Genomic DNA, 26928 nt, shown 5'->3' with positions numbered 1-26928 from the left:
CTCTCTCTCTCTCTCTCTCTCTCTCTCTCTCTCTCTCTCTCTCTCTCTCTCTCTCTCTCTTTCTCTCTCTCATTCTCTCTCTCCCCCACCATCTTTCATTCATTCTCCACCACTCTCTAACTCTTGGTCCATTGGTCTCCATAATTGTAGGTGTTCTCCCAAATCGTGAGTCTTTTTGAAGACTAATCCTTCAGCTCAACCTGTCTGTCTCTGCCTCTGCTTTTTTCCCTCCTCTGCCTTCAAATTGATGGATTTGTAGGCTCATGATTATTCAGCACACACCCAGGCACACACACACACACAAACGCACACACAACACACACACACACACACACACACACACACAAACACAAACACTGCACTAAAACACATGCATGCACACGTGCACACACATGAATGTACACACACAAGCACAGTGCACACACCATACATACAAACACACACACAGACACACACACACACACTGTGGACTGTTATTCTTATCTATCGTGACATTGCAATATCTCAGGAGAAAATATGATTAGACCTTGTTGTGTGTTGTAGTGGGCAGAAAGCCAGAGTTTCTCGCAAAAAGACCAGTGGTTACAGACCCAAGTCGCTCTTCTGTTCTTTGTGCATGTGACACAGACCTGGTCGAGAATTAACCATATTTGCAACGTTCTAGTCATCCCTGGGTTTGACTTTCTCTGAAACGTACATGTGTGTGTCTTTGTGAGATAGTGAGAGAGACACACAGCGTGTGAGAGAGATAACGAAAGAGATGGACATTCGAGTTGTGCCCACTTTTGACAAGCCCACTTTATGTGAGCTGTAGAGACATATAGACAGAGAGACATTTAGAGAGAGAGTTAGAGAGACTTAGAGAGAGGGAGATTGTTAGAGAGAGGGAGAGAGAGTTAGAGAGAGGGAGAGAGAGAGAGTTTGAGAGAGAGGGAGAGAGAGAGAGTTAGAGAGAGGGAGAGAGAGAGAGTTTGAGAGAGAGGGAGAGAGAAAGAGGGGAACAGTCCTTTCTAGCTTGTGCCCAGCTTTTCCCTTCTTTGCCTGTCGCTGTCTCAGCCAGTAAGCCTCCGACGTGCCTCGGTATGAACAACATTCTCACCGACCAGTTTGTGTGGGAGACGGTGAGAGAGTGTCTGTAGGGGGGGTGTGAAGAGAGGCGTGGTGACGGCCGAGAGAAAAACAAATCCATATGGACTGCCATATTGGAATTATAAATGTAAAAATGTTTCTTTAAACACAGCATTTAGACTTCTAATATTAGGATGGAAATCCACTGCCAATGAGCACACTTCTATCTGGATGGTGTTAATCCTTGCCAAAAATATATTTTAAACAGTCAAATAAAACTACCGCCGATGGCGTTCAGTGTGGTCGTTAAATTACATATACCCAATTAGTCATTTAATGGAGCTTGCACGGGACCAAGGGTGCTCGAAAAACCCAAGTAATTAGCCTAGCTTGTGCGAGCAGCTCGCTTTTGGCTAGCCCCTAGCCCCTGTGTTCCAGCCTAGCCATTAGCGTCAGCAGACACACTTTAAAAGCAGGGACAAATGTCAAATCATCAACGCATTTATATTAATAATAGATACCAGGAAGTATATAATAATATCCCTCCTGCTTGTTGACTGTACACAACGGTTATGCATGTCTGTGCATGACACAGAAATACGGGGGGGGGGGGGGGGGGGGGGGGTGGAAGAAGTGTGTGAGAAATGAGTGAGGGAGTATGGGAAGGAGTGACGGAGGGAGGGAGGGATGAGGCAGGGAGGGAGGGATGGAATGAGTGAGAGTTAGTGAGTGATGAAGGGAGGGAGGGAATGAGCAAAGAGTGAGTGAGTGAGTGAGCGAGGGAGTGAGTGAATGGCACAGAGAAGGAAACAAAGTAAGAGAGAGGGCAAGAAAGAGAGAGATTTTTTCATCATAATTATAGAGCCTTGTGCGTGTCTCATGTCCCCCCTGTTGCAATGGTAGTGCGACAGCGTATTTTGTAAGTGTGTGTGAGCATGTGTGTTGACTGCTCCTCCACCCTGTATCGAAGCACAACATGACGCCTCGGTCAAGAGGGGGCAGCAGGGGAGAAGTGACTCTCGCTGCGGCGTGAGTCAGGATCCTCCCCCCGTCTGTCTCCTCAGCGCTCAGTCTGTGCTCCCCAGGCATGTGGGGGAGAGAGAGAGAGAGAGACAGAGAGAGAGAGAGAGAGTAACGAAGAGAGAGAGAGGGCGAGAGAGAGAGTTACGGAGAGAGAGAGAGAGACGGAGAGAGAGAGAGAGGGAGAAGGACAGGGAGAGAGAGAGAGAGGGAGAGAGAGGGAGAGAGGGAGAGAGAGAGAAAGAGAGAGTAACGGAGAGAGAGAGAGAGAGAGAGATGAGTTGTGTGAGTTGCGTGTCACCTTGTCGCTCTCCGCCTTCACGTTTGAATCTCTCTCACCCCACAGCAGGATTTCTGCTCCCGTCTGTGATGCCTTGTCTTTAATCTGCGTAATGCTCTCTGAGCCGGGGCTTTAGTGGGGGCCGCCCACCTGTGTCTCAACATGCTGCTGCAGCGACAGCCATACGCATGCCCGAACACACCCAGTCACACGCACACACACACACCCATACGTGGGAGAAGTTTGAGGATATTGTATATACATCTGCGTATGTAATATACAGTACACCACTGTGGATTTATGAGTGAGATTATTGGCCGTAGTTCAACTATGTCTCAATTAGCCACCCTCATTCCAGTTACATCCCTTCCAGGTTTTTCAGCCTTCGCCACGAGGCACACCTGTCTCTGTGATGTTGAATCACAGCCAAAACGCGCCCTGAAACAACAGCACGATGTTGTCACGCACACATCTAGAAGATTTGAGTTGTTGATAAAAAAAAATAAATAAAAAAACACACTGATTCCAAACACACACACACACACACACACACACACGCACACACACACACGCGCACACACGCACGCACACACACACACGCACACACTCTGCCAGTATGCCTAGCACTGGTGGTCCTCCTCAGGCAGCCAGCCAGCGGGGGTTTTTTCTTTTTTTTTTGTACATAACACCCGGTGTCACCCGGTTCCTCACCAGCCGGCCTCATTCACATTCAGCGCTGGCCTGACTCGGCTGCCGCCACCGCTGCCCTCAGCAGCCCCAGAAACAAAGGACCGGGCCGGCATGAGTGGCTGGGGACACAGAAGCAGGGGAGGATGGCTGTCCTCCATCAAAGACACTGTGAATATGGGAATATTCTGGACTTTGTGTATGTCTATGTTTGTTGGTTTACGTTTCTGTAACACCCCCCCCCCCCCCCCCAGTGAGTGTATATGCGTGATTTAATCGTGCGTGTGCGTGTGACGTGTGTGTGTGTTTGTTTAAGTGCGACAGCATCCACTAATGGCCCCCTCTACCTAATCCTTGAGACGACCTACTTCCAGTATACTCTCTATAACACTGCTCCAATGTGTGTGTTTCTGTGTGTATGTGTGTGTGTGTGTGTGTGTGTGTGTGTGTGTGTGTGTGTGTGTGTGTCTTTATGTGTGATTGTGTGTATGTGTGTGTGGCCTTGGCACCGTTGGCAGTGCCCCTATCCAGTTACGCAATAGACGCACGCACCAACACACACACACACACACACACACAAACACTAACAAAGAAAGTGCACACTAGTCGGGCTAAAGGAAGCTCCTCCTATTCAGAACCTAATCTAGCAGCCATTAAGTCACAAGGAGGAGACGGGCCGCATTGAGGAGAAGACTTGCTTCTATAGACCCCTCCTCGCTTTTTCCTTTGTTTACATATCCCTCTTTTATTGCCTCTCTTTTTTCTTTCTGTCTTGTGTTCGCTGAACCCTTTTCGTCTGCTCCGTTCGCTTCATTCATTCCTCGCGCTGGGTAATGACTACTGACTCAGACACCACGGTGTTGCCCAGCACTATGGCAGGTAATGTAACCATGACGTTGTCTTTTCGTGTGATGGTTCTCCCATTGTTGGCAGAGAAGAGGGCTGGGGCGCACTGGTGGTATTTTCTGTGGTTGTTTCTGGTGTGTTTCTGGTAATAGTGGATCTATTGGCTAAAGGCCAGAATTATTGTGAGCCAGTTTCAGCGATGCAAAGGTTTTTACCATAGGAGAGAGTCTTCGTAGGCTTCGTGTCTCTCAGCGGTTAGCAAGGTTATTTCCTCGTAAGAATCCGAAATGGTTCATTATATTGCTGCCTTAACGTTGTTCAGATGAAATGGCTGTTGGACACTTTTTTTAAGCATCAAATTTTCCCTTTCTTTATCAATCTTTTCTCTGTCCTGAATGTTCTGAAGGTGCTTGCGCTTGTGTGTGTGTGTGTGTGTGTGTGTGTGTGTGTGTGTGTGTGTGTGTGTGTGTGTGTTTGTGTGTGTGTGGGCCTGTGTGTGTGTGTGTGTGTGTTTGTGTGTGTGTGGGCCTGTGTGTGTGAACCTGTGGTATGTGTGGATGTGGGTGTGTGTCTACCCATCCATCTGACTTTCTGAAGGTTTCTTCAGCCCTTGAGCTGAATGTGCATGAACATTTGCTTATGTGTCTATGCACATTGGCGTGTGTATATGCGTGTGTGTGTGTGTGTGTGTGTGTGTGTGTGTGTGTGTGTGGCTTTGGGGAATGGATTAATAATAGATTTGGTCAGAGTCAGCAGACTAACAAAAACTGTGACAGAAAGTTGGAGCGATAATTAAAAAGTTGTGTATTCAGTATCTGTAAAGAACTTATTTTACTAATTTGCTTTATGACATACACAGACTTAGGCCTACATGCTTTTAATCGGAGGCAATGCTCATCATGAATTGTACGTTTAGATTGCTATTTCATCTAGTTACTTACAATGGAATGCCTAATGGCCAAAGCACTATCCAATGTAAGAAGGGCAGGTTATGTCGAATCTTGGACAATGAGTACAAGGGAAGAGACGGAAAGAAAATGCCTGGGGATAAGTTCCAAATTGGGTAAGGGGTGGGGTTGGGGGGGGGGGGGGGGGTGTAACCTGAACTTTGAAGGTAAAATATCATGCACCCTGCGAGGAGCCAGGCGCCAGAAGTCGTCTAGTACGGAGACAAACGGTTCCGTGCAAGCAGGAAATTAATTAATGGCAAAAAATCCGGTCAGGTCCATTCAATTTAGCTTTTAGTCTCTCTCTCTCTCGCTCTCTCTCTCTCTCTCTCTCTCTCTCTCTCTCGTTCTCTCTCTCTCGCTGTCTCTCTCTCGTTCACTCTCTCTCTCTCTCTCTCGTTCTCTCTCTCTCGCTGTCTCTCTCTCGTTCTCTCTCTCTCTCTCTCTCTCTCTCTCTCTCTCTCTCTCTCGCTCTCTCTGCTCAAAGAATGCCATTAAACTGAGGGTAGAACCAACTACAGAGGCGGAGCGTACCCGCCCTGACTAAGTATATTCACTGGAAGAAACTCGAGGTGGAATGCGGTGAACCGTCTAGCGCAAATTCTTCCACGCTTCGGCCCGAGAAACAAGTCGTTCCTAGATCTTGCCTGCCGATTTATTGGTGTCACCCGAGCAACGTACACATGAAAGACAAAACGACCACTCTGACTTGTAAGTAAGATCAAAAATGTAATTTTCATTTTTTTAGACTAACTGTTGGGCGGTGAGGAATTAAACCGACCCCTAACCTGCTAGCTTTGATAGTCCGGTTCTTCAGCCCGCTCGCTAGGGGTGGGTGGGTGGGTGGGGGGGGGGGTTCTATTCCGTTCTCTGGACAATCCCGTTCTCACCCACTGGATTTAGACCTGGTGGTTATCTATACGTGTTTAGAGATAGGTGGCCCGTTATATGTTGGCGGTTTCTCGTTCTTGGCTCGAGTCCTCAACAGTCCCTGCAGCGATCGGGCAAATACGCGCTAAGATGACAACTTCTTCAGACCTCAAAGGTGTGTTTTAATGTACAATATGGATTTAAACATGTTGGCTGGTTGCGGTTGTTGCAGGCCTGTGTATAACTATCATCTGATTTATACCCGTGGCATTTATTGTAGCCTATGTGTGGTGAAGAATGTGAATGTGAGAGTGTGGTGAGTCTATCCTAATTCAATAAGGAACATTGTTTTTCTACTTTGAATTAGTTACACTAGCATTATATGCTATCTACAATAATGCTGGTGTCCATGTCTCGAGTGATGTCGTTTTTCGATTCGCTTATGGAAGACTGAAGTTTCAGGTCCCAGCTGTTAAGAGTTGTTCGGGTCTACATACAGCGGCGCAGGACGTCCGCGGATTCTGTTTACAAATGCAATGCAAATCTTTTTAGTGTTTATTATTAATTTATATTTCCCGACTATATGAACGAGGCCCCAGGATTTTCAGTGTAAAGCTATATACATAATGTGTTTTACACTAAACCCAGGCAGGCTCCTATGTTACGTAACTGTTTCCCATCGTGACCGTCTCCGCTAGTTTGTCCGGCCACAGCTGCCAAACCAATTGCAGGATTATCAACTTGATCGGTCACAACTGGGTGTTTGAGATGGCTTTTTAAACCTGGAGGCCACGGCCACGGCCCTGATGTATCCATTCCTTCACCGTGGGAAACCCGTCGGCTGTAGGCTACTTTTTCCACTCACAACCAGCCGCTCTTTCTCTTGGCCTCTTTCCCCTTCTACCCGAACGCTGCATCTCTGTTTTGTGTATGACGTGGCTCATGAGTCACAACCAGGGGGTTTTAATACACATTATAATTATCGATCGAGCTCATACATGAAGGTAGTCTTTTAGGGGATTTAAATCTGTAATCCGATTAGTGAGCAGCCGTAGGCGCGTTATGTTGTTATTAGTAGGTTGAAGGTAAAACAGATGTATGATCGCAAATGGATACAACTGGATTCTGGGCCATGCGAATCCGGCGAAAACCTATTTCCAGTAACAGCCTACATACAAAGTAGACTACACCTTTTTCTTGATTTTTATGTTTAATGTTTTTATGCGTTACATTAGATCACTAAACGTCAATGAGTTGCAGTGGCGCGTAGAAGCGCAAAGCACGGTTATTGGTTAGGACGCGGGCCAGTCATTGACCTGAAGAGAATGTGGTTCAGGAACACGCCCACCAACGTCATAGCACGTCAGAGGGGAGGAGAGAGCGAAGACCGCGCTGTCAGTCCCTCCCTCCTCTCAGGCCTCATATAACGCTGCCAAAATGCCGAGATAGTTTAGGTACAGTTTTGGAGAACGCACATCATTCTTTTCGTTGGAATATACAATTCTCTACTATGACGATACAAACAGACATAGACACATCAGCTCTGACCGACTCGAAATCGCGAAGGATGGTAGCATTGCTAACTGGTATGAGTTATACACTACTTCTTTGACATTGTATTTTATAATTACGAGAATAATGTATTTTTTTAAATTACTTGATTTTTCTAAATCGCCTTTTTCGATTTTTTCTTTGTGTGTTCTGCAGCTTTTATGAAACAGAGGAGAATGGGCCTGAACGACTTCATACAAAGGATTGCAACAAATTCCTACGCCTGCAAGCAGTGAGTAACTCATCATCATATAATTATTGTTATTATTCTGCACAGTACATGCCTAAGCACAGTACAAGCCTGTATTACAACCCATCTATTTCTCATCAGTAATTGAACATAGCGGTTTATATTGTTCTCGAAAACCATTTGGGATGTCCATGGTGTGTTCATGGTTCATACACTGTTATTAACCAGTTTCCCTTTCTGCTTTCGCTTCCTCCTCCTCTCTCAGTCCTGAGGTTCAGTCCATCCTGAACATGAATCCACCGCAGGACGCTGCCGAACTCATGAACGCCAACCCCTCCCCTCCGGTGAGTAACCACCGTCACCCTTGAGGTGTTGAACATCTGCCCACGTTGATTAGCATGAACTGATCCTTCGAGTAAAACTAAACCCCCTGTGTGCTCCCATATCTGCCTGTGCACGACATCAGTCTCAGCCAACGGTCCCTGTTGTGTACACAAAGACTTGTGCACAACAGATTGCGATGGAGTCTGCCTTTTTCTTACATCTGCGCACGCACTCCGGGTGGTGTGATCGCGACCTGATCGATTGGCTCTGACCTATTTCCCCTTCTCTCCTTCTCCTTTCGTCCCCCCTCCAGCCCAGCCCGTCCCAGCAGATCAACCTGGGCCCGTCCTCTAACCCCACCGCCAAGCCCAGCGACTTCCACTTCCTCAAGGTGATCGGCAAAGGCAGCTTTGGCAAGGTGCTGCTGGCGCGCCACCGCTCGGACGACCAGTTCTACGCGGTCAAAGTGCTACAGAAGAAGGCCATCCTCAAGAAGAAAGAGGTGAGCCACGACGTCAGCGCTAAAACACGCGCACGTAGAGAAAACACTGACGCCGCATGCAAACGAAGAGACCTGGTGTGACCTTGTTTTAGCGTGCTCCACCCTTTGACCTCCTCCTCTCCCCCCCCCCCCCCCCCCCAGGAGAAACACATCATGTCAGAGAGGAATGTGCTCCTGAAGAACGTCAAGCACCCGTTTCTCGTGGGCCTGCACTACTCCTTCCAGACGGCGGACAAGCTCTATTTCGTCCTGGACTACATCAACGGGGGAGAGGTGAGGCCAGCCACGCTTTCTACTTTTGTGTCTCAACAAGAACAACCACAACAGCAATAACAGTAGAGTCTGCTACACCGCACTGCTAGACCACAGCCCAGAGCCGAGTTGGGTGGATGACTTGTGGCGTTTGGTTGCTCAAGAGATACTACTTTCTTCTTGTTGAAGGGTTGTTTGTTCAATCCCACTTCGAATCGTAATATTAAAGTGAGGCGACCACACGATGTGAATCTTACGTGGTGCTTTTGAGATCTCCTGAAAGGGGGCATGTCAAATGAGAATGGCCGTTTGCGCTCTAAAAGCGAGCTTTTATTGAGGCAGTTACACAGCGTGGTTGTTCAAAGGGAGATACTACTGATGACAGTAGAGTACACTTTTTATTTCCCTCATGGTCCAATTTGTGACCACTTGGATAACATAGTGTTTAAATAGGAGAGAGAGAGCGAAAGAGAGAGAGCAAGAGAAAGATGAATAGAGATGAGGTAGTGGACATAAAGGTTGACGGAGCAGGCGGACATCCTGTCATGCGAAGCAGAATCAAAGCTGTCAGTCGCTGTCTTTTCTTTTCTAGAGGAAACGCCTCTCAGGAAACCATTGGGTGGGGGGGGTTGAGACAGAATTAGCAGCACTGTACAGAGCCTGTGTATTTAAAAAGCAAAAGCAAATTTCCTGTGATTGTTGGCAGGGCAGAGACGGCGCTGATAAAACCAAAAAAAAAACACACATTGCCTTGCCTTTTTCCTCTCTTTTTCTCTGTTCTTTATTGCCTTCCCGAACACTCTATTATCTGCTCCACCTTTCACCCTCCTCCCATCTATCTTTGCCTGTCCAAGTTAACTCTCTCACTTTCTCCTTCCCCCCACCTCATCTAGTTCCTGACACCCTGTTTCCCGTCTGTCTCTGTGTCTTTCTGCCTGTCCGTCTGTCCCTTTCTACTTTGTCTCCTAATCTGTTCCTCTCCCACACACCCTGGTTTGCCGGCGACCCCTCCACCTCCAACCATTAGCTTGCCTCTTTGATATGCGCCGTCATTAGCCCGCTGCTCCTTCCAGGACCCACTTAATGGCTTCCCTTTAAAGCAAGGCGGGTGCATCGGTGCTGTTCACATTCAAACACCAAAGTGCTCCAAGCAAGGGGGTGCCTGACTCTCTGTCCTGATCTCTCTTCTTTTCGTTTCCTCCAGCTCTTCTACCACCTGCAGAGGGAGCGATGCTTCCTGGAGCCCCGGGCGCGCTTCTACGCCGCCGAGATCGCCAGCGCCCTGGGCTACCTGCACTCCCTCAACATTGTGTACCGGGACCTGAAGCCCGAGAACATCCTGCTGGACCAAGAGGGCCACATCATCCTCACCGACTTCGGCCTGTGCAAGGAGAACATTGAGCTCAACGGAACCACGTCCACCTTCTGCGGCACACCCGAGGTAAGGGGGGAATCTCCCTTGGAATTTGGATCTCAAACTATTCGCCGAATCTGTGGAATTATTCATTAATGTCCTCTGATTTGTTTCCTCTCTGCAGTATCTGGCTCCTGAGGTGCTGCACAAGCAGCCGTACGACCGGACGGTAGACTGGTGGTGCTTGGGAGCGGTGATCTACGAGATGCTCTACGGCCTTGTGAGTATATGTTACGACTCCACTGGGGGCTCATCGCGTGTGCTGTATTGTATGTGCTGATCGATCGGGCGTAGGCATCAGCGGACACACAAGGGCCCACGCCACCGCGTTAATCCATATCGATTGATCTGTTGGAATCGTGGCGCCAACGTTGCTACAACGAACAGAGACAGCACATAACGATGCTATGTGGATTACCCTCGCATTGTACATGTTTTAAAAAAATATCTAGAAATGTTCACGTTATTCGTTTCCAGCGTTTATCTGAAACTCAAATCCTGACCCGTTCCGTCTCTGTCCCTTACCAGCCTCCGTTCTACAGCCGCAACACAGCGGAGATGTACGACAACATCCTCAACAAACCGCTGCAGCTGAAGCCCAACATCTCCAACGCAGCCCGGCACCTTCTGGAAGGTCTTCTCCAGAAGGACCGCACCAAGAGACTCGGTTGCACCGACGACTTTGTAAGTGTGTGTTTGTGTGTGCACGTGTTTGAATGTAGTCAAGTACTTTTGTCACCAACCAAATTGTATTTTCTGACGCCACTGTGCCTCGACGTGAACTTGACTCTTTTCTTCTGTTCGCTTTCCAGACTGAGATCAAGAACCACATGTTCTTCTCCCCCATCAACTGGGAAGAGCTGAACGCAAAGAAGCTCACCCCTCCCTTCAACCCCAACGTGGTGCGTTACCAAAACCAACTGTTTTGCCTCAGAGAGGATGTTGTATGTTCTTGTGTTTTGTTTTCTTTGAGCCACGGAAACTCTGCTGTCCAATCATTGTCTTCCATATCTCCATATTCAAACAGTTTACAACCTAAGCTTCACTGACTCCCTTCTCTCTCTCTCTCGTTCTTCAGACGGGGCCCAATGACCTGCGGCACTTCGACCCAGAGTTCACGGACGAGCCCGTGCCCAACTCCATCGGCTGTTCCCCTGACAGCGCCCTGGTCACGGCCAGCATCAAAGATGCCGCCGAGGCCTTCCTGGGCTTCTCCTACGCCCCGTCCATGGACTCCTACCTATAGGGTCACGGCAAAAACACCGCACTGTAGGAGGGGTGCACACCACGGACACTATTTAAGACATGGGGAGGTGGCGGATAAAGTTGACCTTCACGGACACAGGGGGCACAGCGTGCAGGGGAAGACTTGCACCTCGCCTCCCCCCATTCCCCGTCTGGATGATGGAAACTGATGACCACGTCCAACCCATTAATCCTTTGAGAACCCCCCTCCTTACCTATTCTGAGCGTCAACCCCTTGGAAGAGTTTGAGAGGAAACGCCATTGGAGGGTCTGCCTGCCAAACCCACCCCGATCCCTCACTCTGAGCCCATGCCACAACCATGTCAAGCGACATTGTGCGTTTCTTAGTGGGGGACATTTTGCACATTAGCTCTGATAGCTGTGAGGCTCAACTTGAAACTACAAAAAACACTATTCCATGCATGTGCACTTACCAGTAGACTGACTCAGAACAATAAAATAACCAACCAGAGATTTGCACAAACGCGACGAAGGGGTTCAAGGCCTTTCCCAGAGGAGGAAGACTTGGGTGTACCAACCCCATTACGTGGTTTCTAAACTTCATCTTGCGTAGCTACGTAGCGTGTTTATTTCTCCGGCAAGGCGCCTGTGGGCCTGCCGATCAGTTTTACAGAGCAACCTGGAGATAGTGTGCATGTGGTGCTTTAGTTTCTTTGCATTGTTTCTATTTTTTCATTGTATTGCAAATGGAGATATTTAAAGCTGAATGTTACTAAGGGGGACTTGCGTGTGGGGGTTCATCTTAAAAGGTGCCTTTATGTTTCTTCTCCAGCAGAAATCGTTTGTTCTTTTTATTTTGTCTCCAACTCCTCGTTTTGACCTTATTGTCCTGTTACGGTCGATTGTGTGGTTATTTATCTTGCGTTTGGTGGAGAACGGAAAGGAACAATGTAGCACAAAGTCTGCACCCAGGGTCAGTCATCTATACGTTAGAGCATTTGGTTAAGATTTAAACAGCGTGGGATGTGTTCCACAGACACTGGCTCTTCATCTGACATCAAACTGACAACGACCGATAACGGCCAAACTGGATGGCACTAGGCTAGAGCGAGAGGGAGACAGAGTAAGGAAGAGAACTGCTGCTGTGAACGGTATGTGTGTGTGTGTGTGTGTGTGTGTGTGTGTGTGTGTGTGTGTGTGTGTGTGTGTGTGTGTGTGTGTGTGTGTGTGTGTGTGTTGCCTAAAACCGTATGTGAGCTGTGTATAAAAATCGTCCCCATCTTTTGTTTGTTTACCAAACGAGTCCCCCTCATAATGTCTTCCATAAGCCTCCCGATACCGAACAAAGTCTCATTAACATCTGAACTTGACATTCCATTGTAATATTGCTGTTAACACAGTTTGAGGGTATTTAAGTTTATTTGTATATTTGGAGTTACGTGTACTAGTTTTAATGTATATTGAACAAAGACATGATGAAAGGTATGCCTAAAATATGTATATGTAACAATTTATGTTAAATGTATTGTAAATTGTAAAACTTTCAGATTTATGTGACCACGAATGGTTTGAAATAAAAAATGTTTAACTTAAGACCTATGCCTTGTCCATTATCTCTTATTATTGTCTTATTTTTTTTAACGGTTTTTAATAGTTTCACATCTGATCATCTTGTTATAATAATAACTAACGGTGTAGCCGTTTTATTGTAGCCCCGCAGTACGTCTTTGAAGTGAAAGTCAACCAAAAGCGGGATCTGGGCCTATTTGAAACGAGTCAGTCATGTCTCAGTGGCCACCCCATGAAAGCTTTTCTCGCTTCTCTTCACGATAACAGTTAAGAATGCAGGAAAATTATGCTTATTTTAAACGGTGAACATTGCTCAAGAACGGGACTGTAGGACTTAGTGTATAGTTGGTAGGGATTCGAGCCTGTGACCCCCTGAATAGCATCCTACATAAGCAGCGAGTTAGACTTCAACCCTCCTATGTGCGTCAGCAGCAGTGTTATGCAACTTTTGATCGTGTGTCTCTGTGTGTGTGTGTGTGTGTGTGTGTGTGTGTGTGTGTGTGTGTGTGTGTGTGTGTGTGTGTGTGTGTGTGTGTGTGTGTGTGTGTGTGTGTGTGTGTGTGTGTGTGTGTGTGTGTGGGTTGAGCATGGATTAACTGATAGGGCCTCGGTAGGTCAAAAGATTTGTCTGAACCCTGTGTGGAAAGTCAGCTGGTGCAAGTGAGTTCCATTCAGCCCTACTGACTGACTTTGAAGAGCATCTGTTGATTGTGAGAAAGTATGTAAACTGTTGAAATAACCATTTGACACAAACTCAGAAATAAGATAAATCTCCTATCTTTTATTTGGAGCAAAATAATGTGAAAAATGTTTAACTTGGAGAAACTCATCTTTATGTTACATGAAGATTTCACGTTGCCTTTAGCAGCAAGGCCTTTACCTCTACACACGGTCAACGAACATTGGCAAAGAATATGTCCTCTCCACGCTGATTTCTTACCGGTCTGGTTACTCATAAGTAGTCTATCATCGCCATCTGCTGGTCATGTTGTGTCAGTAGTATACCACGGCTTCTTAGACCAGCTAATTGCAATATAAAGTTTCACATGTTGGGATTCCTGTGTTTAATATTGCAAACAACCCCGCTCTTAGGCCTCAGGGTTAGGGTGTCACGGATGTCAAAGGACTGTCCTGGTACCAGACTGAACTCAAACCTCTGAAGCAGCTTGGCCATCACCACCTTAGCCTCCATCTGGAATCACATCATACACAAGCTCAGTTTGTGTTTCTGGATTCTTATCGGAGTTAGCATGTTTGGTGTGTCTACCTGTGTCACCGACCTGTGCAAACTTCTGTCCCAGACAGGAGCGTGGTCCGAGAGCGAAGGGGTAGTAACAATAGTAAGGCCTACAGGAAGATGGCTGCAATGAATATGCAACACTCTTTCATACTTACAGACTCAACTGAAGTAAATGTGGAAATCAGCAGTTCACATTGAAAGCTTGACTCAATGCTTACAACAATAAGAACATGAACATGACAAGAACATGACATTGCCAGACCAATTCTCAAATGTGTTTTAGTCTGGAACCTCTCACTAAATTTTAGATTTTCAAGACCGATTATCAACGGGCACAGACCAAAGTGATATGGACGGAAATTGATAGACCTTCATCCAATCAGAGCAACCAATAGTGTGAGACTTCAGCGGCAGCCATCTTGGTCGTTTATGAAAAAGCCTCAACGGTGCTTCCATAGAAAGCCTAAGTCACAACCCTTCTGCTGTCCCCATGGGACCTTATTTCGGAAAAAATTATGTATGCTAGTGCATGTGAACATGAGCGAGTAAATTCGTCTTGTTCCCAGGCTATGAGCCTTAAATATCCACTATGCTCCTTTAATTGTAGACCGCTTACTTGGGTGCGTCTGGATGAAACCGGTCCGGATCAAACTTCAGTGGGTCCTTGAAGAATTTCTCCATCCTTCCACAGACATGAGAGCTAAACTATAAAATACACAACAATTCACTTCAAACAATATTACTATCACCATTTGCCTTTCTATGAAACTCGTTTCAAGAAAGACGTATTTGACGAGATTAGAGAAACTGTGGCAACTGACCGCGCATATAACTCCTGCAGGGATGTGAACACCACTGATGGTCATGTCCTCTGGCAACTGACGATTGGTTCCCGGAGCCGTGGCATACATCCTAAGGGTCTCCTTCAGCACCTGTCAGAAGAATATAAGATAAGGTAGAATGACTTGTGCTTCTTTAATCCAAGACGGGAAATAAGCGTGTCCCCATGAAAAGTACAGGACCGGTAAAAGAATTACATAGATACAAAAATAAAAAAAGCAACTACAAAACAATACGCCAAATGTATATTCACTGTTATACTCTTAGCAATGCAGCTGTAAAGAGAAACACTTAAATAAATGTTTGGCCCTTTATCTTGATGCTTATAAAGAATGTACCTGTGAGAGGTAGGTCAGCTCTCCCAAATCATCATTGCTTATCTCCTGCTTCATTCCAAGAACAGCATCCACCTCTTTCTGTGCTCTGGTGAACATAACAGGTTACAGTAATGTCTGTGTCAATCTCCACATTAAAGAATTAAAGTGTCTCATTGCTTCTCGTATTGCTTCTTACTTTTCCATGACGCCAGGGTTTCTTGCTAGTTCCATGATGCAGAAGGCAAGCTGATTGGCTGTAGTTTCCTGTCCTGAAAGCAGTCATGTCTCAATACAATTAATGCTGATCAGCAAGAATATGTTCAGTGATAATGGGTAAATTATTCATATCAAGATGTTTCATACAGTCTATAATTATGTCTACACAACGTATAAAGGTATAAAGTCACGTTTATATCGAGACTTACCTGCGATGAAGAACGTCACAAAGTTGTCCAACATAAGATCCTCATCTTCTTTAGTCATTCCCTCTTCTGTAATAAAGAAAGTAGCAGTATTTATTCTTCTATCCATCGATCAAATGATCCATCAAACTGTACTTTCAATGACTTAGCATTTAGGTGTTTCACTTTGAAAGGTAGTTGGAGCCACTGACTTCATGGTAATCGGAATCCATTCAAGCATCATTCAATATTAAGTCATTCAATTGATAGAAACATTTCGATTGGTTTTGGATTGATTCTGTACTCATTGATGTCCACATTTAGGGGACCGAGGATGCTAACCACCAGGCTGACCAATCACAGGACAGTACTCCTCCTGCATTGACTTCCCATTGTCTCCTTTTATCTTGCAACAAATTAATTTCAAGGCATTGCTATTTATGAAGCAGATTTTATCATAGTATTTTGAACCCAACCTTTTCCAGCTGATTTGATGATCTGAGTGAGGATGTCTTTGGGTACATCTTCGCCATTTTGGATGGCGGTTCTCCGTTTAGAGATCCATGCTTCTCCTGTGGTCCGCAGAAGCTGGCACGCCTCCCTCACCTCCTTGATGAACGGTCGGTTCTTTGGCATTAGCTGGAAAAGTTAAATGCTGAATCATATAAGCAAGTTCAACTTCCATCAAAAGGTTTCTGGGTTTGATTCCCAATGTCTGCAGCTAACCTGAAGGACTCCTTGGGCAGGATACTTCACTGCTTACTTCTCCCTAATTACATAGTATTTAAATTCACTGTTGCTCATAAAAGCAATTCAAGTGTCTAATAAATAGTAATACGTAGTATCCAGTGTGAACAGATTTGCATATTGACTGCATACCTGAAAAAGTTAGCATGTACCTGAAAAAATATGTCTCGGGTGGAAATAACCATGGCTTTCAGACACATCTCAATGGCTCTAGGGAAAGGCGAGCCCTTGTTTTTGTTGAGATCCAAATCGATTCCAAAGGCCACCTGAATATTAGTAATAAAACATCAGGAGATCATGCAGATATTTAAAAGAATTTTGAAGGAAAAAGAAATTCCGGGAATGGGATTTGTGAGCAGTTGAACATTTGGGAGTGACCAGGCAGGGAAACATATGACATATGACAAGGAGTACACACGTTTGGATGGATTACCTTGGTGAGGATATCTAAGGTCACAAGGTTGAACAAGTGGAGCATCTTTGCTTCTTTTTTGCTGTCTGCTAACTTTGTGAGTTCATCCATGAGGTTTTCTGCCCTCTCGTTGAAGGTCCCCATCAGGCCCCTGAGGTACCTGGAAAAAATGATTTGCTCAGTCTTGGTGTCAGCACAAAGAGCAATGGACGGGGGCCTGTCTCTGGAAATGTCCTGTTTAAAATAGATTTTAAATATTTGAATAGATTTTGTAATGGATATTAATTCCTGGACAGATGGTAATTCGTCTCATGTTCATCTGATAGGTTTTGATGTCAACTTACAGACTGCTGAAGGCAGGGTCCATAATCCGTCGTTGTTTATGCCACTGCTCGTGGTCGGTAGCTGTAAGCAAGCCATTTCCCATAAACCTATGATGGAGGCGGAGAGATTATTGCATCGGATCTGAAAATTTGAAATGACACCAATTGGTTGAACATAATAAAATGTATCAAATGAACCAATACCTTCTCTCACATTACATTCTCATTGAAACCATGCTGATAATAAGCATGCACAGAAATAAACAGTGTCTTAGTAGTTTTAGACTTAATTGCTTTACCTTTTAGACAAATCTGGGAAATATTTATCAATAGATTACAGAACTGTGTTGGCCCAGTCTTGAATTGGTTTAGGAGTAATATCTCTGGCAGGGACTTTGTCTCCCTTGGCTCCCATTAGACCTCTTCAAAATTCTTGCTACATTCCTCTGCGACCTGATTTGAGCGACCAGGAGAGCCTTGTGCAAGAGACAGCCTTTTTTACTGTTAAGCCTTCTGCGGTTTTCCCAAATGTATCTCTGTTATTCTGATTTGTAGGCTACTGTTATTTTACACTCAGTTCATGTTCTAGGCACTTGCTGTTATAATTTACTCACACTTTCTTACTGATTGATGTTGAAATCTTATATACACCTACACTCAATTATAATTATGAAGCATCAATCAATATTATCAATATTTTATGTACAAGACTCCATCTCAACAAATGTGATACTGAGAGATAACTGTATTGCATTACATTGGTGTTTATATTAATGGCATGTTTAAATAATCAATCAGAGAAAATGAGATTACCTCGATCCAAAAAGTCCAAAGAATAGCTTGTATATGGGCTTAGGTTTTAGGCACTTAGGGGACATCAAGATCTCCTGCAATCACCAGAAGAAACAAATATCAAAGAATGAATTTCTAATATTTGTACCATTGCACTCTTTATTGAGCCATTTTGGAGTAGCATCCATCCATCAGTAGCCCAGGGGCCGGGCCCTGTGGCGTGGCAGGTCGGGTTTTTCCGGCTTTTTTCGACGTTTCGCGTCTCGGTTAGACCAATGAACCAGATGCCTCGGACACCAGCCTTCCGAGTTGCAACGACTAGCCAATTTCATGACACAATTACAGAGTCGAACGGGAACGCTATAAGTGCTCCGAGACCGGAAATGACGTCACAACTCGGAAGGCTGGTGTCTGAGGCATCTTGATCACACCATTAAGGCGCGTTCACGGTCCTGGTGATAACGACACGGCTCTCCAGTGATGACGCTCAAGCTTACGTGTGTTCCCGACAGTGACCGTTCATGTGCACTGTGTTGGCAATCTAAAAGTTCGTCACAGCAGTTCTTTTTAATCCGATAAAAACTAGTCAGAAATAAACAGAACTTAGTAGGATCAGTTTCAAGCTTGCATGCCTTTATTTCCTTGATGCCTATCACCGGCTATCCTTTTGCTTTTATTTATGAGAAGCACATACAGTATTGCCACTGAACGGAAGGCAACACTTGCATAGTCGCCGGAACCTATGAGGCCGCGGGGCCAATGGCCACCCCACTTTTCGTTGAAAATAATAATAATAATATTTTTTTTGAACTTTGTTTTAGCCTGTATTGATTAACTATTTATTTTCTTAGTAATGTTTTGGCCTAATATTGTTACTAAACAAACGAACAGAGCTTCGTCTCCCCGCGATATTTATTGAGTCTAAAACGTTCTCATCGTTTCAGCCAATGTGAGTACTACAGCAGGTAGCAATCGCGTTGCCATGGCCCATTGGTAAACAAATGATAAGGCACCACCACATTAATTAACTAACGATCGCTGTAGGCCTCAATATCATGCAAGCACTTTGTTTTCTTTTTCTTTTTTCCTACATCACAATTGCATGCTTTAATAAAGTATTGTTTTTACCTACCATTAAGAGTCTCGTTTGGTTTAGTAGGGAATTCGCACAATGGCGCTGCTGCTGCTTGCTTATGGCTGGTTCATACTACACGATTTCAGCCCAATTTTGTCAACAAAACCATTCTTGGCATTACACCTCTCTACCTCTCTTCCCTCCTGCACCTCTCCCACCCACCCCGCAATCTAAGGACCAGTGCATTCATCAACCTCTCCATCCCCAAAGTCTGCACCATCTTCGGACGCAGTGCCTTCCGGTTCGCTGCAGCCTTTGACTGGAACACCCTTCAAAACACCTTTAAACTTTCCGTCGTCACCTCTCTCTCTGTCTTCGAACAAAATCTGCAACAGATCAAAGTTGACTCCTGCACTTGCTAAATAGGCCTTCTTGTCATGCCCTACTGATTAACTGTTTTATTGTATTGTATTGTATTATATTGTATTGTATTTTTCTAAGTGTAATTTATATAACCTTGTTTTCACTTTAAGCACTCCCCTCCCACTTAAAGAGCTTCTAGCTCTTTTCAGGCTGCACTTGAAAATAAGAATTTTGTTCTTAATTTGCTTGCCTGGGTAAATAAAGGTTAATAATGATGACAATGAAGAAAGTTACGATGATTCAGTGTTTAATTTGCGGTGACGACACATTATTTGGATCACAACGGTGCTGCAGCGCGCCGCTTCCTATTGGTTCTACGGGCGGCAGTTGATGCGCGTGAAATGCGCACCGCGGCGCTTAGGCGCCGGTTAGTGGCCGGCTTTAGGATGATGAGGTGTCACGCGCTGTTCGAAACATTTTACCGTCTTTGTATGGTATTTGAATTTTCACGTTTATATCCATCGTCTATCTAATTAGCATATGTTTTGAGTAAGGATTACCTGAACCCTATATATATATATATATATATATATATATATATATATATATATATATATATATATATATATATATATATATATATATATATATATATATACACATCCTAACCCTTTTTTTTCTTTAAGAAGAACAATTTACGTTGAAGAACATATTTACTTTTTAATTAAATTAATTTTTATTTGAATTGTTTTATTGAAATTTAACAAGAATAATTGAAGTTGAAAACTCGACTGGGGCAGGTAGGGGGCGACTGTGACGTAAAACGTCGAGAAAAAACACGAAAAAAACCGACCTGCCACACCACAGTGCTGTTACCACACTGTTTCCGGCTCCGGGACTGCAGCGCGATGCTATTCCTCCTTGTTCAACTGATGGGCTTGTTGAGGCACTGAAATAACTTCATATTTTACCTTCGTAGCCTCTGGACAGGTCACCAATAAAACAACAGTATGAACTGCATTAACACGAACAACTGGTCCATACATTTCAGCACTGTGAAAGAATAAAAATACATCCTAAGACATGATTACGAGAGGAAACTGTATTTGCTTTTTACCGTACTTATAGTAATAGTTGCCCACTACCTGCACTATCAACAGTTCTAACATAAACCTACTTACCACTCTCGGAATTTGTCGTGGAGATCTTGTCCACTCTCTGTTTCTTCTTTCATTATCCATGAATGCCCCAATAAAAAGCTGCAATGATCAATGTGATTGGTCAATCGTGCTAACCAAACGACTAAGCGAGAAAGCAATTGGAGAGTTCTTACCTATCTCGTGGTGGGCCAGGGATATGATCATATTTCATGTGAACGTGTTTGATATACAAACAATAAACAAGGAACGCGACTGCAATCAGAAGGAAACTGTAGAACATCGCATAACAGGTCCAGTTTGTCATGAGGTAAAACAAACCCATTTTAACTTGAAGGCTATTCGGAGTGCAATCTGGTTTCTGGTTTCTGGTGTTCACAATGCTATGGAGGAGGTACTAGTGTTTTCCTCCCCACCCAGCACACAACGTCTTTTGGACGTTGATATCTGGGCTAAAGGGGATTTAGCCCAGATTTCAACGACGTTGCCCAGATTTCAACGACGTTGATATCTGGGCTAAAGGGGATTTAGCCCAGATATCAACGTCCAAAAGACGTTGTGTGCTGGGTGGGTCATGCGCACGTCGGGACCGTTGATTAATATTTACAAGTTGACAAAGCAGGCCACTTTATAGGCAACCAGTTTCAGTACAGTTTATCGATCTATACAGTTATATTTGTGACAACACCATGTGTAAACGTCTAACTTACATAAGAAGGTAAAATCATGAGATTTTTAAGTAAAACATTATACAGGACCAATATGAGAGCACTTTAATGCAGTGACCGCGTTCCCGGAATCAACAGACAGCAACAAAGGCAGAATCAGGCCTATTCCTTTGTAACTTTACACGTTCTACTTCTACCCGCGATTACCCTGTTTTTCTTTCCTTTTTGGTTTAAATGTTCTGCTGTGTATTAAAATATTTTATGAAGATGTAAAATATAATATAGATATGATATTGTATTGAATATGGTGTAGTGGTAAAACAAAGAGGTGCGTAAACAATTAATTATGTGATCAGGTAAGGCTGGCCACGACATACCACAAAAAGGAGGCCTATATACCAAATATTTGTTTGTTTAATAGTAGAATGTAGTTTGTACAAACAGTAGTATAGGATCTGGAATTATAAACTGCATCTTGCACACCTTATCTTATAATGCATCACGTCACTTCATTTTAAAGTTTGTGTTTCACTTCGGGGTCGAGGTCTTGCTTCTATGGGTCTATTCTGCGTACTGGCGGAAAATCGGAAGCGAAATGAAATGGCCTAATTGGGCCTTATTATATGAGAGATATGTTCATGGAGTTCACCCATAATGAACCGTATATTTCTGAGGTATTTGTTGATACTCTACATGCATAATTAATAGTAACATAACTGGCAGGATATGTTCATTGCAAAATAAAGTTTCACATGTTGGGATTCCTGTGTTTAATGTTACAAACGACCCCACTCTTGGGCCTCAAGGTTCCAGTGTCCAGGATGTCAAAGGACTGTCCTGGTACCAGACTGAACTCAAACCTCTGAAGCAGCTTGGCCATCACCACCTTAGCCTCCATCTGGAATCACATCATACACATGCTCAGTTTGTGTGGATTACTTTTCATGGTTTGCATGTTTGGTGTGTCTACCTGTGTCACCCACCTGTGCAAACCTCTGTCCCAGACAGGATCGTGGACCGAGAGCGAAGGGGTAGTAACAATAGTAAGGCCTACAGGAAGATGGCTGCAGTGAATACACAATACTCTCTTTAAAGACCCTATGCTTAAAACAATAAGAAGACACTGTTAAGTGTAAAGTCGTTTCATTTGGTAGGTAATCAATTAATGGGGAAAAAAAATTGTGTATTAATCATATAAACCAGTAGCCTGACATCGTCCGATCAATTCTCAAATACGTTTTAGTCTTGAACCCCTCAATACATTTTAGATTTCCATGGGCCGTTAACGGGCACAGACCAAAGTGCTTCTGGACGGAAATTGATAGGCCTTCAACAACTCAGAGCAACCAATAGTGTGAGACTTCAGCGGCAGCCATCTTGGTCGTTTATGAAAAAGCTTCAACAGTGCTCCGATAGAGAGCCTAAGTCACGCCCCATCCGCTGTCCCCATGGGGACAGCGGATGGAAGAAAAGAATATACATATTCAAAAAGAATATGTATGGTATTGAACGTGAAGAAGAGCACGTAGATTGTTCGCAGGCTATGAGAATTAAATATCTAGTATGCTCCTTTAAAAGTAGACTGCTTATTTTAAAAGTAGACAGCTTACTTTGGAGCGTCTGGATGAAACCGGTCCGGATCAAACGTCAGTGGGTCCTTGAAGAATTTATCCATCCTCCCACAGACATAAGAGTCAAACTGTAAAACACACAACAATACACATCAAATCATATTACTGTCACCATTTATCAGTTGAAGAATATTTATTTTTCTATGAGGCTCATTAAGTTTCAAGAAGACTTCTTCGACTGTAGCAACTGACCATGGCCATAACTCCTGCCGGTACGTAAACACCACTGATGGTCATGTCCTCCGGCAACTCACGAGAAGTTCCCGGAGAGGGGGCATACATCCTAAGGGTCTCCTTCAGCACCTGTCAGAAAAACACAAGATAAGGTAGAATGACTCTTTAATCCCAGACGGGAAATAAGCTTGTCCCTGTGAAAAGTACAGGAAAGTGATAGGAATTACAGAGATTCAAAAATGCAAAACAAAAAACTACGAAACAAGGCAAAAAAATATAAAGCTATATAAACTGTAATGCTCTTAGCAATGTAGATGTAATGAAATACATGTTAATACATTTTTTTCCCTTCATCTTGATCCTTATAAAGGATGTACCTGTGAGAGGTAGGTCAGCTCTCCCAAATCATCATTGCTTATCTCCTGCTTCATTCCAAGAACAGCATCCACCTCTTTCTGCGCTCTGGTGAACATAACAGGTGAGAGGATTGTCTCCTGCAAATCTCCACATTAATGAATTCAAGTTTGCTTCTCATTACTTCTCCTGTTGCCTCTTACTTTCCCATGATGTCAGTCTCTTTTGCTAGTTCCATGATGCAGAATGCAAGCTGATTGGCTGTAGTTTCCTGTCCTGAAAGCGGTGATGTCTCAATACAAGTAATGCTGATCAGCCAGAATATGTTCACTGATAATGGGTAAATGATTCCTTATCTAGATGTTTTATACAGCAACAGTGTATAATTATGTCTACACAACGTATAAAGGTATAAAATCACGTTTATATTGAGGCTCACCCGCGATGAAGAATGTCACAAAGTTGTCCAACATAAAATCCTCGTCTTCTTTAGTAATTTCCTCTTCTGCAATAAAAAAAAAGTGTTTACTCTTCTAGCTAATATATCAAATGATCCACCAAACTGTACTTTCAAGGACAAAGCCTTTCTGTGTTTCACTTTGAAAGGTAGTTGGAACGACTTGAGGTCACCTACATCTGGGTACGGCATCACTCAATATTAGGTCATTCCATGAATAAAAACTACCTTAAAAATTCTGTATTTATTTTCTGAATCTACAGTAAATTTGGTTGGGATTAGTTCTGTACTCATTCATGTCAGCATGTCAAGACCTAGGATGCTAACCACCAGGCTGACCAATCACAGGACAGTACACCTCCTGCGTTGACTTCCCTTTGCCTCTTTTTCTCTGGCAACCAATTCATTTCAAGGCATTGCCATTCATGAAACACATTTTATCATAGTATTTGGAACACAACCTTGTCCAGCTGATTTGATGATCTGAGTGAGGATGTCTTTGGGTACATCTTCGCCATTTTGGATGGCGGTTCTCCGTTTGGAGATCCAGGCTTCTCCTGTGGTCCGCAGAAGCTGGCACGCCTCCCTCACCTCCTTGATGAATGGCCGGTTCTTTGGCATTAGCTAGAAGAGTTAAATGTTCAAACATAAAAACAGGGGTAGTAGTGAATAGAGAGCTGGGGTGTTCGATCAAAAAGTTTCTGGGTTTGATTCCCATTGTCTGCAGCTAACCCGAAGGACCCCTTTGGGCAGGATACCTCACTGCTTAATTATCCTTAATAACATACTCATAAGCAATACAATTGTTGAAAGAATAAGAGTACGTAGTTTCCAGGACCAGTTTGAAGATACCTCAAAAAGATAGCATGTACCTCAAAAAACATGTCTTGGGTGGAATGAACCATGCCTTTCAGACACGTGTCAATGGCTCTAGGGAAAGGCGATTCATTGTTCAGGAGGTCCAAATCCACTCCAAAGGCCACCTGAATATTAGTAATAAAACATCAGTAGAATGTTTAGATATTTTAGTCTTTTGAAGGAAAACGATTTCCTGAGAATGGGTTCTGTGAGAAGTTGAACATGTTAGGGTGACCATGGAGGAAATAAGGACAATAAAGTAACCTGTAAACTCTTTATTTACGTTTATTCACTAACTATGACATGGTGGACAGACGTTTGGATGGAGTACCTTGGTGATGACATCTAAGGTCACACGGTTGACCAACTGGAGCATCTTTGCTTCTTTTTTGCTGTCTGCTAACTTTGTGAGTTCTTCCATGAGTTTTTCTGCCCTCTCGTTGAAGGTCCCCATCAGGCCCCTGAGGTACCTGGAAATTAAACGAGAAGTCTTGGTGTCAGCACAGAAAGCAATGGATGGAGGCCTGTCCCTGGAAATGTCCCCGTTCTAACATATTTGAATAGATCTTTAAATGGAAAAGGTCATCTCACAACCATTGGGCCCCACCTTTACTAGGCCTACATATTACATGTAATATGATAATAAGAAAAAACATCAATTTGTGTCTTTTTTCATTTCAGAAAATTCTGATATTCTGTTGATAAATGGTCCGCCAAACTATGTCCCTCTTTTTCCTTTCAAAACTCTGGTCACCTTACACTGGGTTCAACTTACAGACTGCTGAAGGCAGGATCCATAATCCGTCGTTGTTTATGCCACTGCTCATAATCGGTAGCTGTAGCCAAGCCATTTCCCAGAAACCTATGTTGTAGGCAGAGAATAGTGAGTAAGAATTTGAGAGTTGGAAATAACACCAATTGGTTGAATTTGAAAAATGGATCAAATAAATCGATTCTTTCTCTAGCATTAGCCTACATTCTCGTTCTTAACATGGCATGCACAAAAAAACACATTTTTTTCCTACTTTTAAAATGAATTGTTTAAACTTTGAGACAGTAAACCAGGATATATTTATCACTAGACACAGAAACAAAACAGGTTCACGACGAAGCGATTGCGTGCCACCGGTCATTGCGTTGCATCAATGTGGAACCAAAAAGGGCTTTACTTTCTGATTGACATTGCAATATTATATAGACCTGCACCTACACTCAATTAAAATTGTAAATATTTTATATTCAAGTTTCCATCTAAACAAATGTGATGTTGAGGGATAACCATAATTGCATTACATTACAGCATACATTGGTGTTTATATTAATGGCATGTTTAAATAATCAAACCATGAGATTACCTCGTTCCAAAAAGTCCAAAGAGTCGTTTGTAAGCAAGTTTATGTTTTAGGTACTTGGGGGACATCAAGATCTCCTGGAAATACAATTATTAAATAATGAAGCGCAAATATTTGGACCTTTGCAGTCTTTATGGAGCAATCTTTTCTTGTTCAACTGCTGGCTTATGCACACTGAAATAACTTATTTTACATTTTACCTTTGTAGCCTCTGGACAGGTCACAAGTATAACAACGACGTGAAGAGTATTAATCCTAACAACTGGCCCATACATTTCAGCCCTGTGAAAGAATAAATAGATATCCTTAGACATATGAGAGGAAACCGTATTTCTGTTGTCGTTTTTTACCGTAGGCCTACCGTTATAGTGGAACTCGCCCACTGCTTGCACCGTTTTAACCGAAACCTACTTACCACTGTAGGAATTTGTCGTGCACATTTCTTCCACTCTGTGTTTCTCCTATCATTGTTCGTGAATGCCCCAATAAAAAGCTGCAATGATCAAAGTAATTGGTCAATCGTGCATACCAAACGACTAAGCGAGAAAGCATTGGAGAGTTCTTACCTGTCTCTTGGTGGGCCAGGGATATGATCATATTTCATGTGAATGTGTTTGATATACAAACAATAAACAAGGAAAGCGACTGCAATCAGAAGGAAAATACAGAACATCGCATAACAAGCCCAGTTTGCCAGCATGTAAAATAAACCCATTTTAACTTGTTGCATGCAGTTCTAGGTTATTCGAGGAGTGCTTTCTGTTTCTGTTTCACAATGGGAGTAGGCAGTCTTTTCCTCATTCGCACCTCGCCACCCGTTGATTTATATTTAAGTGCAAAAATTATAGCTCACTTTAATTGTAGGAAAAACTATTTGTTTTCAGTTTTAGTAGAATTTACTGCTCCATAGTTATATTTTGTTCCCAGCATCAAAAGACGGTAACGAAGGAAGAATAAGGCCTGATTATCTGGCCTATTCATTTGCAACGTTATACGTTCTATTTCTACGTCTACCCGGGTTCATAAGAATGCTTTTACCCC

General features: G+C 43.7%; 4 protein-coding genes across 8 annotated transcripts in view; 1 reads left to right on the top strand and 3 right to left on the bottom strand.

Annotated features, from left to right (window-relative positions):
* The window catches only part of sgk1 (serum/glucocorticoid regulated kinase 1), a 28375-nt gene extending 15625 nt beyond the window's left edge, over positions 1–12750 (top strand). The window contains exons 1-10 of one of the 4 annotated variants that reach the window (XM_079753642.1): positions 3708–3934; positions 7426–7501; positions 7725–7803; positions 8097–8285; positions 8427–8558; positions 9742–9978; positions 10076–10171; positions 10480–10635; positions 10764–10853; positions 11030–12750. In XM_079753642.1, coding sequence (XP_079609768.1) covers positions 3889–3934; positions 7426–7501; positions 7725–7803; positions 8097–8285; positions 8427–8558; positions 9742–9978; positions 10076–10171; positions 10480–10635; positions 10764–10853; positions 11030–11197 — 1269 coding nt within the window. In that variant the 5' untranslated portion in view covers positions 3708–3888 and the 3' untranslated portion in view covers positions 11198–12750. Of the gene's footprint in view, positions 1–3707; positions 3935–5026; positions 5560–5764; positions 7305–7425; positions 7502–7724; positions 7804–8096; positions 8286–8426; positions 8559–9741; positions 9979–10075; positions 10172–10479; positions 10636–10763; positions 10854–11029 lie in introns of those variants that run through there. The other 3 variants (XM_079753643.1, XM_079753641.1, XM_079753640.1) reach the window with 3 other exon arrangements.
* The window catches only part of LOC307088383 (uncharacterized protein), a gene marked incomplete at both ends in the record, with an annotated part of 132824 nt that overhangs the window by 50588 nt on the left and 55308 nt on the right, over positions 1–26928 (bottom strand). The gene's annotated exons all lie outside the window — the stretch shown is intronic.
* LOC307087888 (cholesterol 24-hydroxylase-like) lies at positions 13512–20759 on the bottom strand. The gene is made up of 15 exons (XM_079753566.1): positions 20570–20759; positions 20418–20495; positions 20208–20289; positions 17820–17893; positions 17028–17114; positions 16705–16843; positions 16424–16537; positions 16001–16163; positions 15549–15614; positions 15320–15392; positions 15145–15229; positions 14788–14898; positions 14583–14671; positions 14007–14073; positions 13512–13918 (listed from the first exon to the last, which is right to left on the bottom strand). Exons 1-15 carry the CDS (start codon positions 20716–20718, stop codon positions 13769–13771), a joined length of 1527 nt encoding a protein of 508 aa, XP_079609692.1. The 5' UTR covers positions 20719–20759; the 3' UTR covers positions 13512–13768.
* On the bottom strand, positions 21166–26745 carry LOC307087887 (cholesterol 24-hydroxylase-like). Of its 2 annotated transcripts, none has more exons than XM_079753564.1 (15): positions 26454–26745; positions 26303–26380; positions 26088–26169; positions 25891–25964; positions 25311–25397; positions 24867–25005; positions 24550–24660; positions 24139–24301; positions 23660–23725; positions 23424–23496; positions 23244–23328; positions 22885–22995; positions 22672–22760; positions 22045–22111; positions 21166–21959 (listed from the first exon to the last, which is right to left on the bottom strand). In XM_079753564.1, the coding sequence occupies exons 1-15, from the start codon at positions 26615–26617 to the stop codon at positions 21810–21812; spliced, it is 1539 nt and encodes a 512-aa protein (XP_079609690.1). In that variant the 5' UTR covers positions 26618–26745; the 3' UTR covers positions 21166–21809. The 2 variants fall into 2 exon arrangements, with proteins under 2 accessions (XP_079609690.1, XP_079609691.1); XM_079753565.1 differs by having other exon boundaries at positions 21795–21959; positions 22045–22125; positions 26454–26620.

The sequence above is a fragment of the Pollachius pollachius genome, assembly GCF_949987615.1.
Source record: "Pollachius pollachius genome assembly, chromosome: 16".
NCBI classification, from domain to species: domain Eukaryota; kingdom Metazoa; phylum Chordata; class Actinopteri; order Gadiformes; family Gadidae; genus Pollachius; species Pollachius pollachius.
The sequence above is the reverse complement of the archived record's forward strand: the minus strand, read 5'-3'. Positions and strand labels throughout refer to the sequence as shown.

Coding starts and splice junctions, on each gene's coding strand:
- LOC307087888 (XM_079753566.1), bottom strand. CDS start 20,718: ATGGGTTTGTTTTACCTCATGACAAACTGGACCTGTTATGCGATGTTC. Junction 20,290..20,417: donor CACGACAAATTCCGAGAGTG/GTAAGTAGGTTT, acceptor ATTCTTTCACAG/TGCTGAAATGTATGGACCAG. Junction 16,538..16,704: donor CCTTAGATATCCTCACCAAG/GTAATCCATCCA, acceptor ACTAATATTCAG/GTGGCCTTTGGAATCGATTT.
- LOC307087887 (XM_079753564.1), bottom strand. CDS start 26,617: ATGCAACAAGTTAAAATGGGTTTATTTTACATGCTGGCAAACTGGGCT. Junction 22,996..23,243: donor AGCTGACCTACCTCTCACAG/GTACATCCTTTA, acceptor TTTTTCTGACAG/GTGCTGAAGGAGACCCTTAG. Junction 22,112..22,671: donor TTTCATCCAGACGCTCCAAA/GTAAGCTGTCTA, acceptor ATCTTCCTGTAG/GCCTTACTATTGTTACTACC.